General features: G+C 40.4%; 1 protein-coding gene across 7 annotated transcripts in view; it reads left to right on the forward strand.

Moving 5' to 3' along the window:
• CSGALNACT1 (chondroitin sulfate N-acetylgalactosaminyltransferase 1) overlaps positions 1 to 21,225 on the forward strand; it is a 364,064-nt gene that overhangs the window by 329,920 nt on the left and 12,919 nt on the right. For all 7 annotated transcript variants that reach the window (XM_035270112.3, XM_054243779.2, XM_008979204.4 and 4 more), the window contains 2 exons: positions 17,370 to 17,548; positions 19,122 to 19,216. In XM_035270112.3, coding sequence (XP_035126003.3) covers positions 17,370 to 17,548; positions 19,122 to 19,216 — 274 coding nt within the window. The remainder of the gene's footprint in view (positions 1 to 17,369; positions 17,549 to 19,121; positions 19,217 to 21,225) is intronic.

Genomic DNA, 21,225 nt, shown 5'->3' on the forward strand with positions numbered 1-21,225 from the left:
TAAAATCGTTTGAGTGGTAGAGAAAGTTTGCCTCAAACTTTGGCAAACATCTAGTCATCAATCTACCCAGTTTGCTTTATGTTAGAGACCAAGTTGATTGCTGTTTAAAGTAATGCTACGTAAGCTTTGGCAAAATGAACCTGAACTTCTTAAGTTGTGTATGTATACCTGGTAGACCAGTTGCATAGGAATAAATCATTTTCCTGTGTTGATATCCTCATTGTGTTAACCAGAGATAGCTGTAATGCCGACGTCACTGATGCTTTGGGCCATGTCCTGCCTTCTGTCTTGGTGTTGCTTTGATCAAGCCACCTCTCCTAGGAATGCCCAGATGTCTGCAGACAGCCTGAATTGACTTCACATTACCACACCACTCTTCACCTTCTGGATCAATCTTCCTACCTCACCCGCTGCCTTAGCCTGATCTCCAGATGGGTTCTTACTTCTAATCCTGTCTTTATGACTTACTGCTTCCCAGCCAAACTGGGAGCAGAATTTGATCTTCAGCTTCACTCCCATTATTCACCTCTTTTAGGGATTTCTTCTTCCACTCTCCTTTTTGTTTACTCAAACCCCAACCCCCGTCCCACCCCACCTAAGTTCCCACCTCTGGAGCTCTTCCTGACTCCCAGTCCTTTCCTCTCTGAACTCCACTTGTACTCACTTTCTGCACCTCTTATATCTGGCACTTGGCATATGATTTGGTGATTTACATTACTTCCTCTTGTCCTAACTTTGCAATGAGATTATAAGCTGCTCAATAAGTGATACTGTGGCTCATGACTCTTTAATTCCAGCCCTTAGCACAACACCATACAGAGAAAATGTTTACGGTTTGTTCATCAAGTGAAAAATAATGCCAGGTATATAGTAAATTTGTGCACATAATAATGTATTTTCTTGTGTGTTTTTTTTTGAGACAAGGTCTCGCTGTGTAACCCAAGTTAGAGTGCAGTGATCATACCTTGCTGCAGCCTCCAACTCCTGGGCTCATGTGGTCTTCCCACCTCAGCCTCCTTAGTAGCTGGAACTACAGGCATGTGCCACCATGCCTGGCTAATTTTTATATTTTTTTTGTAGAGACAGAGTCTCCTTATGTTGCCCGGGCTGATCTCAAACCCCTGTCCTCAAGCGATCCTCTTGCCTCATTTTCCCAAAGTGCTGAGATTACAGGTGTGATCCTCTTTACCCAGCCTCCCATAGCAATCTATATATAAGCTTATACATGAAACTTTATTCAAATATGTTTAAATCATTTTTAAGACGATAAAACTGTTGTTTGCATTAATTATATTACATTACTGTGTGCACATAGTATTTAATATTGCCTGATGAGATAGACACCTTTATGAGCCCTAGTTTATAGATGAAGAAACTGAAGCATAATGAGTTTGTTGCTCAGGCTGTCATCCCTGGCATATGGGAGAGCCAGAATCAGAAGCTCATGTTTAGTTCCAGACACAGTGTTAGCATGGGACCACATTTTCATTCTAATACGCTCCCTCCTAAAACCCATAGCTGTTAGTTAAGAGTAGTAAGATTTATACTCATACTAAATGAAATTTATGTTATTTGGAAATTAGTATTGTGATTAAGCTGTTCTAAATCCAGCTAAATGCCTGGACTTTAATATCTTTAAAAAAATCTTGTTTAGTGACTACTATGCAGTATTTTACACTCCCTCTCCCTAGGTTTATGCTTACTCAATTTAGCTTTTTATTTCAGTTGATTGCTATAGATCAGTGTTCTGCAAACTGCAGTTTGTGATTTATTAGAGGGTTGTGAAATCAATTTTGTGGCTTATGTCCAGTTTTTAAAAAACTGAAGTAGAATAGGATAGAAAATATCAGAGTGAATCACAAGTCATAAGGATAAATATTCTTACATGAAAATTTAATTTCTGTGTGTATGCATGTGCGTGTACTGCATCAGGATGTGTAATATATTCCTTTGTAAGGATCAGGGTCAAAATTTTTGCAAGCCACTACCATAGACAGCAATGCAAATCAGTTCTCAGTATCTGATTGTTACTCTACTGATTTTTTCAAGCTTCAGTTAATCTCAGATTGGCTCAGTGGTTCTTCAGTATACACATCCTTTGGAATAACCTGTGGTGCTTTTAAAAATGCAGATTCCTGGGACGTAGGCCTAGAAATCCTGAATCCGTGGGCCTGGAAGAAGCCTGGGAACCGTCACTGAACTAGTTCCACATGTGATGCTGATGTGGATGGTTCATGGACCATACTATAAGAAATGCTGCTGTAGGTAGATGCTTGCTTAGAGCTATGTAATAGGAAAATTATTTTTAATGTAACTGGTAGATGAATTGGCATTTACTACATTGCAAGCTCATCTTTTCCCAATCACAAGGACATGAAAATATCCTTCAGAGGAATCATCTCTGAAATTGAGATTCTAGAAATGACACACCACCTTGCTAGAGAGTGTATATAATGCTAGGATAGGGTTGCTGTTGTTATCAGGGACCTGTCTTGCCAGTGCATGTGTCAGTGTTTTGCACCTTTTTGAAATGATTTGTTTGACAGATACCCCCAGGAAGATTTTTATCTGTGGAAAGGGTTTGTTTCAGGATTTTTTTGTTTGTTTGTTTTCAGGAATTTGAGGAGCATTGTTAATTTGCTATTATTTATTTTTAAGCATTTTTAGATAACAGTCTTATTGGCTAAAATGAAACAAGCTGCAAAGCAGCTCCCTCTGAAGAAGATAGGTAATCTCAGACCCTGGGAAACAGAGACAGGGAGTAGCACCTTGCAAATGACAGCAGCATCTCAGGCCTCTGACTATCTCAACTGGCATTTGGCAGAGGCTGAGCTAAGCATGATTCTGCTTGGTCTGCCAACTCTTTACAGAGATATGCCTGCATTCTGAATTGTTTGCTGAGGATTTGAATGTGCCATATAAATTATAATGTGAAAATGTTAATTTCATGAGTGTGATGATTTTATTTTTCTAATGAACCAGTAGAGTGTATTGGTTCTTGGGAGATACGTGTCTTCAAGGGTGAAGTTGTCATGATGTCTGCAACTAACTCTCAAATGCTTCAGAGATATGGCAAAATGTTAACACACTGAATCTAGACAAAGGGTATGTGGGCACTTACACTATTTTGATGGTTTTTTTGAAGGTTTAGAATTTCTCCAAAGAAAAATATATTAGGAAAAACAATTCAATGATATTACTTCATGTAATGGTACTGTTTAAAAGAAAGAAGAGTGGTAGCAGTAAAAATGATGGAGTAAAGCCCTCTGCAAACATGCCTCTTCACAAAAGCAATGAGAAAATTGTTTAAAAAAAAAAAGAATGCATTTTCTTGGAACTCTTTAATCAACCAAAGCTTGCAACAATCTGGAGAGCATTTATCCAAAGAAACATGGCTGAATTTTGGTGTGAAAGGGAGTTTTGTGGAGGTTTAACTTGCCCTATTCCCATCCCCGACTCCACCTCTACAGTAACCTTGAAATCCAGCAGCCTGCAAGCATAGTGATCACCACAGCCTGGCAGCCACTGGTGGAACAAAATAGGGTTGGACATCCTTTAAAACAGGGGTGTCCAATCTTTTGGCTTCTCTGGGCCACATTGAAAGAGGAATTGTGTTGGGCCACACATAAAATATACTAATGATAGCTGATGAGCTAAAAATAAAATAAAATAAAATCTCATAATGTTTAAAGAAAGTTTATGAAGTTGTGTTGGGCTGTATTCAAAGCAGTCCTGGTCCAAATGTGGCCCACAGGCCATGCGTTGGACAAGCTTGCTTTAAAGCATCACTCCCAGAGCATTGCCATTAATTGAACTGTCTGGAGGTTCCGTGGAATACAACATTCACAAAGTTGTCTTTATTTGGCCTGACTCAGAGCTCTTCCAATGTAGAAAGTGTTTTCTTCAGGGAGGGCATTTGTCAAAAACAATTAAAGAAAGTGTTTAAATTTGTGGCTGCCTGAGGCAGTGGTTAAGAATTGGGGTGAACAGTAGACTAATCAAAAAGCTAAAAAGGCAAATCTGGGAAATGAGATATTCATAGGGGCTTTGAAAAGCTTCAGCACATTCCTGAAAACCCAAGTACCATGGACATCTCTAGGGCTATGCGCCTACTTAAAACCTAAGTATGTCCTAAACTCTTATTTGTGGCTGACCTTCTGGCTCTGTGCAAGCAAGAAGTAAAGGATAAATAAGCCACTGACTCCCTGGCTGAGTGTTGAAGGTATATCCCAATATGCAAACAAAATCCTTCGGCAAAGTCTGAGAGACTTATCCGTTCCAGGCATTTCAGGAAATTATTGTTCACTCATTAGCTGACCATTAAGTGGTCACACAGCCAAGAATATAGACTTTACAGAATTAGTTCAGAAAAGTCACTAACCAAACAACAAACCTGTGGGAAGGAGGAGATTCTAATTTCTAGGATGGCCATAATGCCTATTTTTTAATGTTTGATTTTTAGCAAAAATTGTGAGGCATGTGAAGAAACAAATTAAGGCTCACACAGAAGAAAAAAAAATCAGTTATTAGAAATTGTCTTTGAGGAAGCTCAGATGTTTGACTTAATAGTTGAAAACTTTACATCTGTTGTATTATGTTCAAAAAAGTAAAAGAAACCACATTTAAAGAACTGAAGTATATGACAATCATGTTACACCAAATAGAGAATATCAACAAACAGGAAGAAACTATTTCAAAGAACCAAATACAAATCCCGGTGTTGAAAAGTACAGTAACAAAAATGAAAAATTAATAAGGGAGAGGATGCTTAACAGCAGGTTTGAAGAAGCAGAAGAAAGAATTGCTGAACTTTAAGCCAACTGTGATGACTAAGCCTCAGAAACAGAAGAAAGAATGAAGAAAATAAACAAACCTGAGATTTCTGGGATACCATCAATCATACATAAATAATAGGAGTCAAGTAGGAGATGGAGAAGGGTGCATAAAAATATTTGAAGAAATAATGGCCAAGAATTTCTCAAATTTGATGAAAAACATTAATCAACATAACCCCAAATAGGATAAATTTAAAGAAATCCACACTAAATGTATCATAATCACATTTTGAAATTCAAAGACAGAGAAAGAATCTTGAAAGTGACAAGAGAAGCAACTTGTCTGGTACAATGGATCCTTTGCAAGATTAATAGCTGAATTCTCTTCAGAAACAATGGAGACCAGAAAGTGGGATAACATATCCAAAGTCAGAAAAAGGCTTCAACTAATAATTATATTATCAGTAAAACTTATTTACAAATGAAGGCAAAATTATGACATTTCTAGATAAACAGAGAGACTTAATCACTATTAAACATGCCCTGTATGAAATAGTAAGAGGAGTCCTTGGGGCAGAAATGAAAGGACACTAGACCCTAGTTCAAATCCACATGAAGACATAAAGATTGCCAGTGAAGTAACTGCATAAGCAAATATAACAGGCAATATAAACGTATTTTGAGACTCTTTTTTCTCTGCTGATTTAAAAGACAGCTGCATTAAAAGAATTATAAATCTGTGTTGATGGGTATGCAGCATGTAAAGATATTATAATAATGCAATAGCACAGAGAAATGGAGAGGGAACAGAAAATCTGACTAATAACAAATGGATTGATTTAAAAAAAAAAAAAAAGCAAATGGATTGATTAAAAAAAAAAAAGCTGGGTGCGGTGGCTCAAGCCTGTAATCCCAGCACTTTGGGAGGCAGAGGTGGGCAGATCACGAGGTCAAGAGACCGAGACCATCCTGGTCAACGTGGTGAAACTCTGTCTCTACTAAAAATACAAAAATTAGCTGGGCATGGTGGTGCGTGCCTGTAATCCCAGCTACTCGGGAGGCTGAGGCAGGAGAATTGCCTGAACCCAGGAGGCAGAGATTGTGGTGAGCTGAGATCGCGCCATTGTACTCCAGCCTGGGTAACAAGAGAAAAACTCTGTCTCAAAAAAAAAAAAAAAAAAAAAAAAGTTCACCGCAGAGAAAGCCCAGGCTTCACTGCTGATTTCTACCAACTGTTTAAAGAATTAACACTAGTGTGTCACAAACTCTTCCAAAAAAGGTAGAAGAGAGAGCACTTCTCAATTTATTCTTTAAGGCCAGCATTACTCTAATAACCTAACCAGACAAAGGCAGAAAAGGGAAAGAAAAATATAGACCAGAATCCCTATGAATATAAATGCAAAAATCTCAATTAAATACTACCAAACTGAATCCAACAAAAGAAAAAGAAAAGGAATTAAATGCTATGACCAAGTGTGATTTTTTTTTTCAGGAATTCACAGTTGGCTCAATATACAGAAATCAATGAAATATGCCATATTAATAGACTCAAGGACAAAAATCACATGACCATCTCAATATGCATAGGAAAACTTTTGTTAAAAATCCAACATCCTTTTATGATAAAAATCCTCAAACTAGCAATAGAAGAGAGCGTCTTTAACCTGGTAAAGAACACATACAAAAGACCATTATGAAAAACATCATACTTAATTAAAGTGAAATACTGAATGCTGTCCTCAAAAGATGAACAAAACAAAGGTGTCTGCCTTCACTACTATTCATTGTTTTACTGGGTATTCTAGCCAGGACAATTGGATTAAAAAAAAAAAAAGAAATAACAGGCATCCAAATTGGGAGGGAAAAAGTAAACTCTATTCACAGATGACATAATCTTCTATATAGAAAATTACAAGGAATAAAAGTAAAGCTATTAGAGCTCATAACAAATTCAGTAAAGTTGTGAGGTACAAGATCAATATACAAAGGTTAATTACATTTCTATACACGAGCAACAAACTATGAAAGTGAAATTAAGAAAATAATTCTCAAAGTAATATAAAAAGGATTTAAAATTGTAGGAATAAACATTAGCAAAAAAGTGCAAGAATTATATGCTGAAAACTACAACACAACTTTGAAAGGAATTAAAGAAGGCCTAAATAAATGGGAAGACATACTATGATCATTAATCATCTTCAGATGACAACACTCATTCAGTTGTTCTATAGTTTCAGTACAATCCCTATTAAAATCCAAGCTGACTTTCTTTGTAGAAATGGACAAGCTAATTCTAAAACTCACATGGAAATGCAAGGGCCCAAAATGCCAGAAAAATCTTGAGAAAGAAAACAAAATTGGAGGACTTATACTCTCAATTTCAAAATTTACTCTAAAATCACAGCAGTTAAGACTTTGCTAGTAGTATAAAAATATACATATAGATCAATGGATGGAAAGGAGAGTTCAGAAATAAGCCCATACATTTATGGTCATTTGATTTTCAACAAGGGTGCCAGACAATCCTATGAGGAAAGAATCATCTTATTCCGAATGGTTCTGGGACAACTGGATATTCATGTGCAGAGAATGAATGGTGCTTTCTGTAGTTGGTAGGTATACATCCATCATATATATAAAACTTGGGGTCAAAATGAATCAAAGACATAAATGTAAGAGCTATGATTATCAAAGTTTTAGAAGAAAACATAGGTGTAAGTCTTCATAACTTTGGATTAGGCAGTTATTTCTTAGATGTCACTTTTAAACCCTAGAAACTAGAGAACAAGCAGATAAATTGAACTTTATTAATATTAAAAAGTTTGGTGCTACCATAAAAGTGAAAAGACAGCTTATATAATGGGATAAAATATTTGCAAATCATAATCTTATAAGGGTCTAATATTCAGTATCTAGAGAGATAATTTAACAGTAAAAAGATATCCCAATTTAAAAGTGGACAGAATACTTGAATGGATACAGGGAAAGATGGTCAACATCATTAGTCATTAGAGAAATGCAAATCAAACCTACAATGCAAACCACACCCACCCTGTCTCTGAGAAGGCAGAGAAACTGGAACTCTTGTCTATTACTCTTGGGAATGAAAAATGGTGCAGCCACTATGGAAAACAGTGTTGCAGTTCTTTATGTGGTTAAACATAGTATTATTATCTGATCCAGCAGTTGTGGTCTCAGGTATATACCCAAAAGAATAGAAAATAAGTATTCAACGAATGATTGTACATGAATGTTCATAGCTGCATTATTCACAATATCCAAAAGGTAGAAACAACTCAAATATCCATCAGTGCATGAATAAAAAGCAAAATATGACATAGCCATACAATGGAATATTATCCAGCCATAAAGAGTGTGAAGTACTAATATATGCTACATTGTTAATGAACCTCAAAAACATTGTGCTAAATGAAAGAAGCCAGATTTAAAAGGTCGATAATGGCCAGGTGCAGTAGTTCACACTTGTAATCTCAGCACTTTGGGAGGCCAAGATGGGTGGATCATCTGAGGTCGTGAGTTCAAGACCAGCCTGGCCCACATGATGAAACCCCATCTTTAGTAAAAATGCAAGAATTAGCCAGGTGTGGTGGTGCACACCTGTAATCCTAGCTACTCGGGAGGCTGAGGTGGGAGAATCTCTTGAAACCGAGAGGCAGAGGTGGCAGTAAGCCAAGATTGCACCACTGTACTCCAGCCCGGGTGGCAGAGTGAGACTCTGTCTCAAAAGGAAATAAACAGAAAAGGTTAATGATATGTAATCCCATTTATAGGAAATATTCTTTATGATTCCTCTTGGAGTGACAAAAACATTTTGTAACTAGAAAGAGTTGATGGTTTACAACATTACGAGTGTACTAAATAACACTGATTTAGACACTTTAAAATAATTTTATGTGAATTTTAACTCTAAAAAGTATACGTATACAAATGCATGCATACACACACACACATACGCATATATATACACACACATATCGTGTCATGTTAAAAGGGTGTTTTGCCTTAATCAACATCTACATGCCCTATGTGTCCTCTGCAAAACCAGACATACTTTTCCTCTGTAGACCAAATTGAATGTACAGTAGCTTATTTAAGGCGTAAAGGAAGCATTGTACTTAATGATGTAAAAGTGCAGTACCCACAATGTGCCAGACCCTATATGTAGGGCAGCTTACTCCAGGCTTTTTGAGGAGTCTCTGATATGGTTTGTCCGTGTTCCCACCCAAGTCTCATCTTGCATTGTAGCTCCTATAATTCCCACATGTCGTGGGAGGAACCTGGTGGGAGAAAATTGAATCATGGGGCGTTTTCCCCCATACCGTTCTCATGGTAGTGAATAAGTCTGACAAGATCTGATGGTTTTACAAGGGGAAACCTATTTTGCTTGGTTCTCATTTTGTCTCACCTGCCACCATGTAAGACATGATTTTGCTCCTCCTTTGCCTTCGCCATGATTGTGAGGCCTCCCCAGTCACATGGAACTGTGAGGCAATTAAATATCTTTCCTTTAGAAATTACCCAGTCTTGGGTATGTCTCTATTAGCAGCATGAAAAGAGACTAATACAGATTCTGATGCTGGTATACATGTGGGCATTGTGTGGGAAAGGGAGGGATGCGTGCCTCAGGGGGCAGGGCAAGGCAGGAGCTAGGAGTTATCCATCCAGACCTGATGGAGCAAGGAGAAACAGCACATGCAAGAGCTGAGTCTGAGAATGGAGGCTGCCTGCAGGGGATTCTGAGTGGAGAGAGCAAGGATTGTGACCTCCTGGGGTAGCAGCCTTCAGCCTCTGCCCAGGTTCTTTGTGTGTGTTGTCCTACACCTACCATGAGACTGCTTTCCTCACCTGGAGCGTGGGGAGAGTCACTGATTAGGAAGGAAGCTATGCTTCCTCACTTGCCCTGTGCCCAATCACTCTCATTTCCCTGTGGCAAAGGTACATGAAGGTATTGCATCATGTTCTGATTGCCATCCCCTATTTTTCTAAAGAAACTCCATGCTGGAGTCCTCATGTCAGATCTTTGAATCTCATCATTTTTCTGTGCATCAGCAAATGTGTTTTGTACCTGCTAGAGCTGCGTTTGTTTTCTCCATTTAAAACACAAGCAAACAAAATTATGTGCATTCAGTGAGAAAGAAAAGACAATCTGAGCATGTAGCCTGAAAGATGGCGCATTTCGATTATCTGATGCCTGCATTGTGACCATTCTGAGGTTCAGAGACATTCATTTGCTCTTAATGGACTGTGCCTCATGCTCACGTGAAGTTTTAGAACCAATGGAAAGACAAAAATGAAATTCCTAAAGAAACTTGCTAAACAGTTTTATAGAAACTCAGAATCTAAAAGATTCTAAATTATTTAAATAACCTACTATGAAAAATTGGATACCATGTTGAGCCTAAATTGTTCACTGTATCCAAATATTTTCAAGAAGTAGAACTCATAAGTGATTTCAATATTTAGAGCTGTGAGATTTAAAATCATGTATTGGATATAATAGTTATTTTCTATGTAAATTTTTAAAGATTTCTTTAAATGAAAGGCAATTGTGAGAAGTGTTAGATTAATAGAATTTCCTTGCAGTTGTGGGGAAAAGTCTATTTAGAGTAAATCATATTAGACAGCAAGAGGCATCATTTTTAATCCAGCAATTCTGGGAAATGCAAGTCAATTAGGGAAATTAAATCTCTGATAGAAACAGTAGCTTTCTAAGGTCATTATAACCTCTATAAAAATGACTTTCCATAACTTAGAGGAGTACACATGCACCAGATTTATTATAAAAAAACAGGAATTGAGTGGGAAATGGAAAAGTTCTGTCAGTTGATAATACAATTCAAGAAAAGAAGATAATTACGAGCAAATCATGAGACCGTAGTGAAGCGGAAGTGCATGCTCACTTCATAACAGGAAATTATGTAATATAAAATGTGGTGCCCCCATCCTACCATGACAAATGCTCATTACTTTAGGACAGCACTAAACATTATATTTCTTTGTATGAGTAACTTCAATGTATTGAACCATATTGTACTATATTTTTGTCATCTCTTCTGTTATTTACATATTTTTCATCTTCTTAAAAGCTTGGATTTGTGCCTGTCCTTCAGAATCCTTTGGTCACAGCCTCTTTCTGATGTTGGTATATACATAAGGGAGGGGTTTCTCTGGTGACCATCTGAGTGGGTTGAGCTTTCTTTGGCAAAGAGGCTTCAGGCAGCACCCCCCTCAGGACAGATCTGACATGTGCCTGTGTTTTCCATTTGTTCAGCTCTTGATTTGTCCAGTGTATATTGGTCACCGTATATGTGTCAATTATTGCACAGTGCTGGATAACCTCTGAAGGTAGAATAAAAGAAAGTAAGGCAATTGCTATCCTTGAAGGGAGGCTTCTAGAGCAGCTCATATAGATCTGTGCAAGCAAAGGCATGTGAAGGCACCAGGACACAGAAAGAGGCAGGACTGGGTCAAATGCTGGGAGCTTAGAGTGTGCACTTCCACTTTGCTGCAAGGCACAGGAGGGGCAGTGATGCTTGACATGGGCCTTGAAGACTGAGTGATGTTTGCAAGAGTAGATGCAGAAAGAGCATTCAGGGAAGAGAAGAGCAAGCAGATAGGAGGCCCTAGTCATGTCCACGCCTTGGTGACATGTCTATTATATAAACCAAAAAGAGCCTGAGGAAAGGCTCAGTCGATCTGAGGTTTATTTAGTCAAGGTTGACGATGTGCCTGGGAAAATCACAAACCATAGAAACATCTGCCATCTCTCCTTTCTCCAAAGGGGATTTTGTGCAGTTGGGTATTTAAAGGGGAAAGAGCAAGGAGGAGGAGAAGCAAAGGGACCTAGAACAGGCATTGATGTAGATGCTTGTAATCTTGTGAGGCTCTGATTAGCCTCAGTAAATCTATGTTTTACATGTGAAAAGAAGGAACAGAGGACAAAATCCATTCTGCATTGCCTCATTCTCAGTAAATCTACATTTTCCATATGATAAAATGAATATGTAAAGGAGAGTCAGAAAAATGAGACTGTCACAGGGTTGTGAAGTTACAGCTGCTGTTAATGAACTGCAGGAAAATCATTTTTTGTTTGTTTGAGATGGAATCTGTCTCTGTTGCCCAGGTTGGAGTGCAATGGCACAGTCTTGGCTCACAGCGACCTCCACCTCCCAGAGTCAAGCAATTCTCCTGCCTCAGCCTCCTGAGTAGCTGGGATTACAGGCACCCACCACCATGACTGGCTAATTTTCTACTTTTAGTAGAGACAGGGTTTCACCATGTTGGTAAGGCCAGTCTCGAACTCCTGACCTCCAGTGATCTGCCCATCTCAGCCTCCCAAAGTGCTAGAACTATAGGCATGAGCAACTTCACCTGGCCAGGAGAACAGTATTGGTGACTCAATTCCTAAGCTTAATTTTCTTTTTGGCATGGTGAGTTTGGCATCCTGAGATTCTATTTTTCTTTCACAATTGTAAACATCTACTGGCTGGTCACTGGAGAAGGGGGTGGTGGGGAAGCAGGAGAGAGGATCAAGCAGCATGTCTGGCTGGGCACCACCATAGTCTGCATTTGGATATTGTAGCCAGTGACCATGATGTGTACCTTCCCAAACCACACTATAACACTACCTTGGGCAGCTCAGCGATATGAGTTGATAGGTGCCATTTTGTTTAAATGACTCTAATGCCTTTTAATCCACTGTTAAGCAGGGTATGCTCTAGTCTAGTGATAGAGTTTCTAGCCAATGAGCACTGTTTATAGATGAAGATACAGGGCATTGATAAGGGCCTGATTATCTTGAAGAAGCCAGTTCTTCCTTATCTTGCCATTTCCTGTTCTGGAATCTGCATGGCCAGTACTGATAAGTTTCAGAGGAGGAGGCTGCCCCACTTGTAGGCCCAGGAGGTTTGGCAATGTATTAATCTCTTTGTTTTGGAAAAGACAGGAAGTTGTTTGATTTTTTTTCTTTTTTTTTTTTCCAGTTCAGTTCCCTTTCTTGGCAGACAGAGCTTGTTAATTATCAGAGGCTCTTCCTGATGGCAAGAAAGGAGATGGAGGGATTCTTTCAGATAACTGGTTTATTGGAAGAAAGCCTTGAGTTGAGGAATCAGGAGGGAAAATGTACCATTATTCATCCTCAGATGGACCCCTAGCTGAGCATAATGACCTGGCAGCCACTCTGGGAATCACAGATGGATGACAGAGTTAGCATTCTGGGCTCCTCCAGTGTTTGTGACTGGCTGATGATGCTTCCCAAGCCAGCAGTGTCTGTCCTCACCCTGCCTTCTGTGTACACTCATGCTAAGCTCTCTCATAGGGCCTGGTGAGTTGTCAGGGCTTCAGAGCAGTGCTAACATGGACCCATACTGACAAGCCAGTAATAATGACATACATTGTCTTCTGACCAGTGTTGATTAGGGTGGATGAAAGTGCCATGCAAAGCTAGATCAGGACACAGCCCTGTATGGGGCAGGTTTCTGGAGCTGTGTGTGTGTGCACTGGCCGCAGTGTTGTCCACATGGAAACAGTGCATGGACAGAGCTGGGTACCACTTCCCAGGGCTTTCTGTGCAGCCTGTGAATTTGAAATGCATATTCAGATTGGGTAGTGCCATGGATATAGCATGTATTGTCTTATCCTAGCAGAAAGGTTGCATGAAGAGAAAGGAAACAAATCACCTTTGCATTAGGCCATATAAAGCATTCCCCAACATTTGTTTCCTGAATTTTCTTTCTCTAGAAGCAACACATCAATAGAAGCATAGGAATTTATATTTTAAGACTTAAAAAAGGTTCTTCCAAATTAAGGTCATCTCAAACACTAGGTACCATGGATTCTTCCTATGACTGTGACCAACAGGAAGCCCAGCTCGTGCGCAATCCTTTGCTGCAACAGAGGAGAGAATAGCATTTATTAGCAAGAGCTTATGCCAGGGTTAGGGGATTTGTGTACAGAATAAACTAGATTAACCTGTGCATTGAGTAAGCATGCACACCACCAAATTACCACGCTCCCCTCTAAATTTGTAGCACTATGTCTCTACTGTTCACTTGGCAATTAATCAGTAATCTGTAGACTCGTCATTTTTTTCATGCCGTTACCTCAGTTTCTAACACTGTCATGTATTCTTATTTAACTGTGGGGATTTTCTCAGGATGGTGGCAAAAACATTAAAGGAAAAATACTAGAGATAGCATTTTTTTTGAGATGGAGTTTTGCTGCTGTTACCCAGGCTGGAGTGCAATGGCATGATCTCGGCTCACCGCAGCCTCCGCCTCCTGGGTTCAGGCAATTCTCCTGCCTCAGCCTCCCGTAGAGATAGCATTAACTAATAATCACAAACTTCTTGGAGGGGTGAGAGGTTTTTGTATTGTTTTGTAGAAGTTTTGACTGAAGGCAGCCTAAATCCCCTTTACATTTAGGTAATAAGAAAAGCAAATAGCTAGAATATGTGGATGAGTTTATCTGAATAACTTGTTTACTCATGTGGTCTTAAAATTAACCTTTGAGCCAGATGGCCGTCTTCGGGGGAGGTTAACCAGCGAGTTTGCTCTCCAGTGGTGGTTGCTTTTGGCTCAGAACCTGGCCTTTAATCTTTCTCCACAAGTGTGTTGACTTAAAGCCTTTGTTATTAAATCTATACTGAATAAATGCAGAGAGGGCCAATTATTCGGGGTCGTGTAGCTGCAATCTCTCTGTGTGAATGGCTCACTAGCCCCTAGTCCACTTGTTCACTGGAAATTTGTGTCTGAGTACATTTATTCATCTGTTATGCAGCTGGGGTCTGTGGAATGGATCCTGGCATTTAACTACTCAACATGATTTAACTTTTGTAAATATTTGACCTATCTATGCAAATGGACTATAGGCTGTTCAAAAAGGAGGTTCTTGGTGTTGCAGCTCATTTAATGCAGTCTATTAAGAGCCTATATTCTTCTTCCCTTGGCAAAGTCACTTGCTGTTGTTCAGGAGTTTTTATAGTGGTACTCTACTATAGTAGATCCTGGAACCCCTCCTGGAGCAGGTACCAGAATTATGAGTCAGGTACAATCTGAGTGAGGAAGGACTTGCTCATACACTGTGTTTGTATTTTGAAAGTCCTCAGATATCCCTGTATAATGGGGAGGGAGAGGTCCCAAAGAATACAAACCTCAAAACAATGAAGAAAGAGACTGGCTACTGGCTGTGTGTATTAAATACACAGAAAGTTAAAGCAAGATGGACTACAAGATGAGATGCCTTTAGATGAACAGGTAAAAATCAAGGCATCTCCTGTGGGAAAACTTTCCTGGAAACTGACCAAACAGGGAAGACAGAAATGTGTTGAGCTAACGTACAGGAGCTGGGGCTGCAGACACCTGAGATATGAAGGTGCCTGCAATGATCTCAGACCATCTGAATGTCTTTGGAGACAGGAGGATAGCACTGTCCTTGACTAGCACCAAACCTAATGCTGAAAAGGTTTTGAAACATATCTTTAATGCAACACACAGAAAATGGACACTGGGGCACCCACCCAGAGAAAAGACTCAAGATAGAGTTCTGAAAAAGGATGACAATCCCTACAAATGTAGATTGGTGCTAAAGTGGATGCAGGATCATAGAAAAATAGAGCCTTGGCCAGGTGTGGTGTCTCATCCCTGTAATCCTAGCACTTTGGGAGGCCGAGGAGGGAGGACATCTTGAAGCCAAGAGTTAGGCAACAAAGTGAGACTCTGTCTCTACTAAAACTTTTTAAGAATTAAATGGACATGGTGGCATGCACCTGTAGTCCTAGCTACTTGGGAAACTGAGAGAGGAGGATCACTTGAGCCCAGGTGTTTGAGGCTGCAGTAAGCTACGATCATGCCACTGTACTTCAGCCTAGGTGACAGAGGAAGACCCTATCTCTAAAAGAAAAAGTGCATTATATTCAAGTATATATAATGTACATATGTAAAATAATTTTATTTATTTACCAAGGAAAAATAGCATCTTAGCCTGTAAAGGGGACTTTGAGCTCTGTAACCACTGGATTTTTTTACCTGGAAATAGAGACAAAAGTGATAGAGTGACTTGACTCAAATCCACCAGAAATACAGTAGGTTTAGAATCATTCATATATTCATGCACTCATTCAAAAACATCTGTTGAATACCTAGGGGGCCCCAGGCATGATTCTAGCCCTGGATCCAGGTTTCTAGACTCCTAGACCAGTGCTCTACCCATGATGAGGCCTCCTACCTTGATCTAAATCTGAAAAGCATATTTGGCATCAGATTCAGATGAAGATTGGCCCACTGGTCCCCAAGATAAAAAACCAAGCTCACTCCCAGATCTAAAAGAAGATGAGTCAAGGAGGGAGTAGCAGAACTAGTTTTACTGATTCAATTCCAGATACAAATACAACATAGCATTTTAAAAGCTTATGACACTATATTTGTGTTGGTCTTTACCCAAGATAGGTACTTGGAATACAAACTTTACACAGTAGAAATGAGTTTCTGTACCTTTTGAATACAAAGAGTAGAGAGAAGTTGTGGAATGGAGATAAGCCAGGTGACAGGCAGGATGGGGAGTGTGAGGAGAGAAAGCTATGAGGAAAAGAAAAGTGTTGTTGACAGGAAGAGGGATTTGCTAGGCTGAAAGAGGCCTGAAGGTGGTTCTCTAGTTTTATCTGGTAAAAGACAATACCTGTCCCACTGGGTATGGAATGAATTCATGAAACTTAAGCTCAAGACAGGCCCAATTTCAGAAGGCTCTTCTATCCTTGGGAAAGAACAACAAATACAAGAAACATCCTGGCTTCACTGCCTTGGGCCTGGGAACCCTTGCTCATGCTAATCACTGCAACAGCTGATGCTTACAGAGTACTGTATACTCTTGGCACTGTTTATCTAATTAATAATTCTGTGGGATAGTGAAGGAAGGTGTTATTATACCTATTTGGAAAATGAGGCAACTGAGGTTCAGGAATATTCATGGGCTTGCCTAGAACACAGAGCTATCTACAGGAGAGCCAGGACTCAGTCGTCTTTTTCTAACTCCAAGTTGGTCACTTTACCTGCCATGCTATGCTGCTTTACCTGAGGATGGGGAAGGAATCTGGGATTTAAATCTTGAGAAAAGACACATATCAAGAACATTTTGCCTGGCTCCTGGATTTGAACACAGATGAAAAGATGCTAAGTGAGGCCATTGCAATGTGATCTTACTTCCTTGGCTCAGTGGCCTCATTTGCTTGGCTCAGGATGCATCAGTATTCTCGGGGGTCGTGTCTAGTCTTCCCTAGTTCCAGTTTTCACCATCACAAAGAATAGTCATTAACAGTCAAAACAATACTGTTTTCAACATGGATTAACTGCCAGAGAAACAAGGAAGAAATTGGTGTTAAGACTTCACTAGGTGTTCTTGGTACCTTTGATCCCAGTGAGTTTCTGGTGAGTCTGAGCCATTCTTTAACTGCTTGGGGAGTTCCAGTGCCCTCAGGTTACAAAAGAAATGGGTCTAGATGGGCCCTGATCACATATTTTTTTAGGGTATGCTGCCAACATGTGGACATGTGAGTGACAGTACCTGGTCTTGCCTTTTCAGAGCTGCCAACTTCAGGAACTTTACTTTCATCCAGCTAAATGGAGAATTTTCTCGGGGAAAGGGACTTGATGTTGGAGCCCGCTTCTGGAAGGGAAGCAATGTGCTTCTCTTTTTCTGTGATGTTGACATCTACTTCACATCTGAATTCCTCAATACGTGTAGGCTGAATACACAGCCAGGTATGGATCCCTTCTTTGTCATGCTCAGGTGGCACTCAGCCCTCTGGGTCCATGTATCATTCTCTTTATGGGTCAGTCACTCCAATCTCCTGCTTCTGAATCAGCCTGTTTACCCCAATGGCAAAGAAAAGGAAAACTATCTGTGTTAGTCCATTCTCACACTGCTAATACAGACATACCCAACACTGGGTAATTTATAAAGAAAAGAGGTTTAATGGACTCACAGTTCCACATGGCTGGGGAGGTCTCACAACCATGGCAGAAGGAGGAGGAGGAGCAAAGGCAAGTCTTACATGACAGCATGCAAGAGAACATGTGCAGGGGAACTCTTGTTTATAAAACCATCAAATCTCTTGAGACTATTTACTATCATGAGAACAACATAGGAAAATGTGCCCCCAAGATTCAGTTACTTCCCACGAGTACCTCCTGTGACATATGGGGATTCTGGGAGCTATAATTCAAAATGAGATTTGGGTGGGGACACTGCCAAACCATATCACCATCTGGTTTGATTTCTCCTTTGGGGCTATATAATGGGCCTGTCAGCCACCATAATTCTGGGATTCTTTTCCCAAGTTCATGTTTATAACCTCTCTTCCATCTGCAACTGGGAGGTCAGCTTTTGTATACATTTCCAAGAGAAAGTGTGGTGGGGAGGATGTGGACCTGGAAAACTGCCCAACCCTAAGCAGAAAGGAGTACCTGTGGGCAGTTACCTAGGGTGGAAGAACTCTTCGCAGAAAGAACCCACAGAACAAAAATGACTTTCACATACTCCACTCATAGGCAAGGCTGCTATTCAGCTGATGAGCCCTGGCACAGCCATGCCAATTGTTAAAATACAGAAATTATTCTTTTGAATAAAGAGCAACCACTCTAGACTCTGAGTCTAGTCCAACTGCCCAAAGTCGCCCTGCCCCAAAGCCAAAGTGTTAAATGGTTATTTAAGATTACCTCATGAGCCAGCAAGTAAAGGGTTAGTGTTTGGTGGGGGTGGGGGCACCAGGACCCTGTTTTACACCCACTCCCATGGGTGATGTCTAGTGCCAGGTCATGGACTGTCAGTATTTCAAATATGATTCTTGTGCTAGGAGGTAAGCAATATTTGTAGATCTGACTGTCTGGTCTGCTTGATGCTATACTTCTAAGACCCATTTTAGAGCTGAATAAAGGGAAAAGGAAAGGTGGGTGCAGGCTGAGAGCCGTGTTTCACACCTGTAATCCCATCACTTTGAGTGGTTGAGTCAGGTGGATCACCTGAGGTCAGGAGTTAGAGGCCAGCCTGACCAACATTGTGAAACCCCCTCTCTATTAAAATATAAAAATTAGCTGGGTGTGGTGTTGGGCACCTGTAATGGCAGCTGCTCAAGAGGCTGAGGCAGGAGAATCACTTGAACCCAGGAGGTGGAGGTTGCAGTGAGCTGAGATTGTGCCTGTACATTTCAGCCTGGGTGACAGAGTGAGACCCTGCCCAAAAAAAAAAAAGTGAGTGCAAATATCTAGGGTGTTTCAGAGGGCCAAATGTCAAGGAACTGTAACTTTAAGTGAATATTTCTTTTCTGGTTTGCAGGGAAGAAGGTATTTTATCCAGTCCTTTTCAGTCAGTACAATCCTGGCATAATATACGGCCACCATGATGCAGTCCCTCCCTTAGAACAGCAGCTGGTGAGTAATTACCTTGCAGATGCCTCTGTGTGGCTCTGTTTAGTGTCTGTCATTACCAGGGGCACCTGACCATGAGCAAAGGTGAGTGGAAATCTGTGCAATGATTCCCTTAGTAGTTTTTAAATTTGGCAGATGTGCTGGCCTCTGCTCCCAGTGCCTCATTGATTAAAAGTGCTTGCAATATTTAAAGTGGAAAATAAATGGAAGCAGTACTTTACAGAAAGGCAATTTCACACCTTCATAGTTTCCATCAGTGGTTTTTGGAAACTAGTATTGTTGTGCTATGGATGCAGCACAGTTTCTCTTGATTTTTACAAAATCCTACAAGGTAACAAAGGTGAGATTTAGGTTCCCATTTGACAGAAGTCAGAAGGGGGTGGTTCACCCCAGAGAGAGAGCAAGAGCACTTCCCTGGATCTTTCAGGTAAATTAAAGTCTTTGTGAATTTGAAGTGGAAACTCCTAGTGCCCTTCCCATCATGCCACTGTTCCCACACATGCCAGTGCATGGGGGGACATTAGCATTAAAGGAATCACTGGCAAGGTGGTTCTCAAAGGAATATTGAAAGGACTTCTCTGCTAAGATCTGGCTGCATAGGTGATGGATAGTGGATATACATAGCCCCCAAGGGTCCCTGTAGGCTGAGATGTCTCTGTTGTCACAGGCAGTTGGTCCATTTTGCAGAGAGGCACTGCAGGCAGCAAAAGGAAAGGCAAGCTGGAAGAGGATCTCTGTGTTGTGTAGGCATGGCACCCATGCATGGAATTTCTCAGCTCAAGCTAGTCTGTGATCTTTCCCTGCAGGGAGATGAACCAGGTTTGTCTGAAGCTGTGTTCTAGCTCAGGCTGTATTTTGTGGTGGCCTTCCCATCTGAGGGATGTCTATTCTTCCTTGCTTTGGGTAGGTCTGCCTCTTAGACTATTGAGGACCCCTTACGATGGAGGAAGGGCATCTGCTGTGGGAATCTGAAGACGTGATGGCACCAGGTCTCTCATGCTTCCATGCAATGGGAGAGTAAACTGATTTCCATTGAAAACACATGTTCTGTGAAATTCTTTCAGAATTGACTTCGTGTGTAATAGCGAAACCTGTTCTTTCCAGCCCCGTCCTGTGCGTTTCATCTTCTTTTTCCCAATTAACCTCTAGCAGCTGGTATGATGATATTTTCCAGAAAGTTTCAACTTTCGGGCCCTCAGGATGGACAACATTCATATCTTACCATATCCCAGCATGGCTTCATTTTGGGGTGTACCAGATTTACTAATAATATAGTTCCCTTTTCCCCCGTTGGAATTTTAATACCACAGATGTCCTGTGTGTATTTTTTGTACTGTACATCTGTCTGTACTTTATACATAAAAACAGAGTTTTTCACACATTAAGAATCAGTTTTCAGCTGGGTGTGGTGGCTTACGCCTGTTAATCCCAGCACTTTAGGAAGCCAGATGGGAATCACTTGAGGCCAGGAGTTTGAGACCAGCCTGGCCAACATGTGGAAAACCCATCTCTGTTAAAAGAAAAATACAAAAAATAGGCGAGGGTGGTGGCACATACCTGTAGACTCAGCTACTCAGCAGGCTGAGAATCACTGGAGCCTGAGAGGGAGAGGCTGCAGTGAGGTGAGATTGTATCACTGCACTCCAACCTGGGTGATGGAGTTAAGACCCTGTCTCAAAAGAAACAAAAAATAGTTTTTTTCTATAGTCATCTGCTACTTAACAGTGGAGATATGTCATGAGAGATCCATTGTCAGGCAATTTCATCATTGTGCAAACATCATATGGTGCACTTACACAAACCTACATAGCACAGCTAACTACACACCTAGGCTGTGTGGTGTAGGCTATTGCTCCTAGGTTACAAACCTGTACAGCATGTGACTGAATACTGCAGGCAATTGAGGCACAATGGTGTAATGTATCTAAACATAGAAAAGGCACAGGAAAAATATGGTGTAAATGATTTTTAAAATGGTTCCCATGAATGGAGCTTATAACACAGGACTGGAA

This window comes from Callithrix jacchus, chromosome 13 (genome assembly GCF_049354715.1).
Source record: "Callithrix jacchus isolate 240 chromosome 13, calJac240_pri, whole genome shotgun sequence".
Taxonomy (NCBI): Eukaryota; Metazoa; Chordata; class Mammalia; order Primates; family Cebidae; genus Callithrix; species Callithrix jacchus.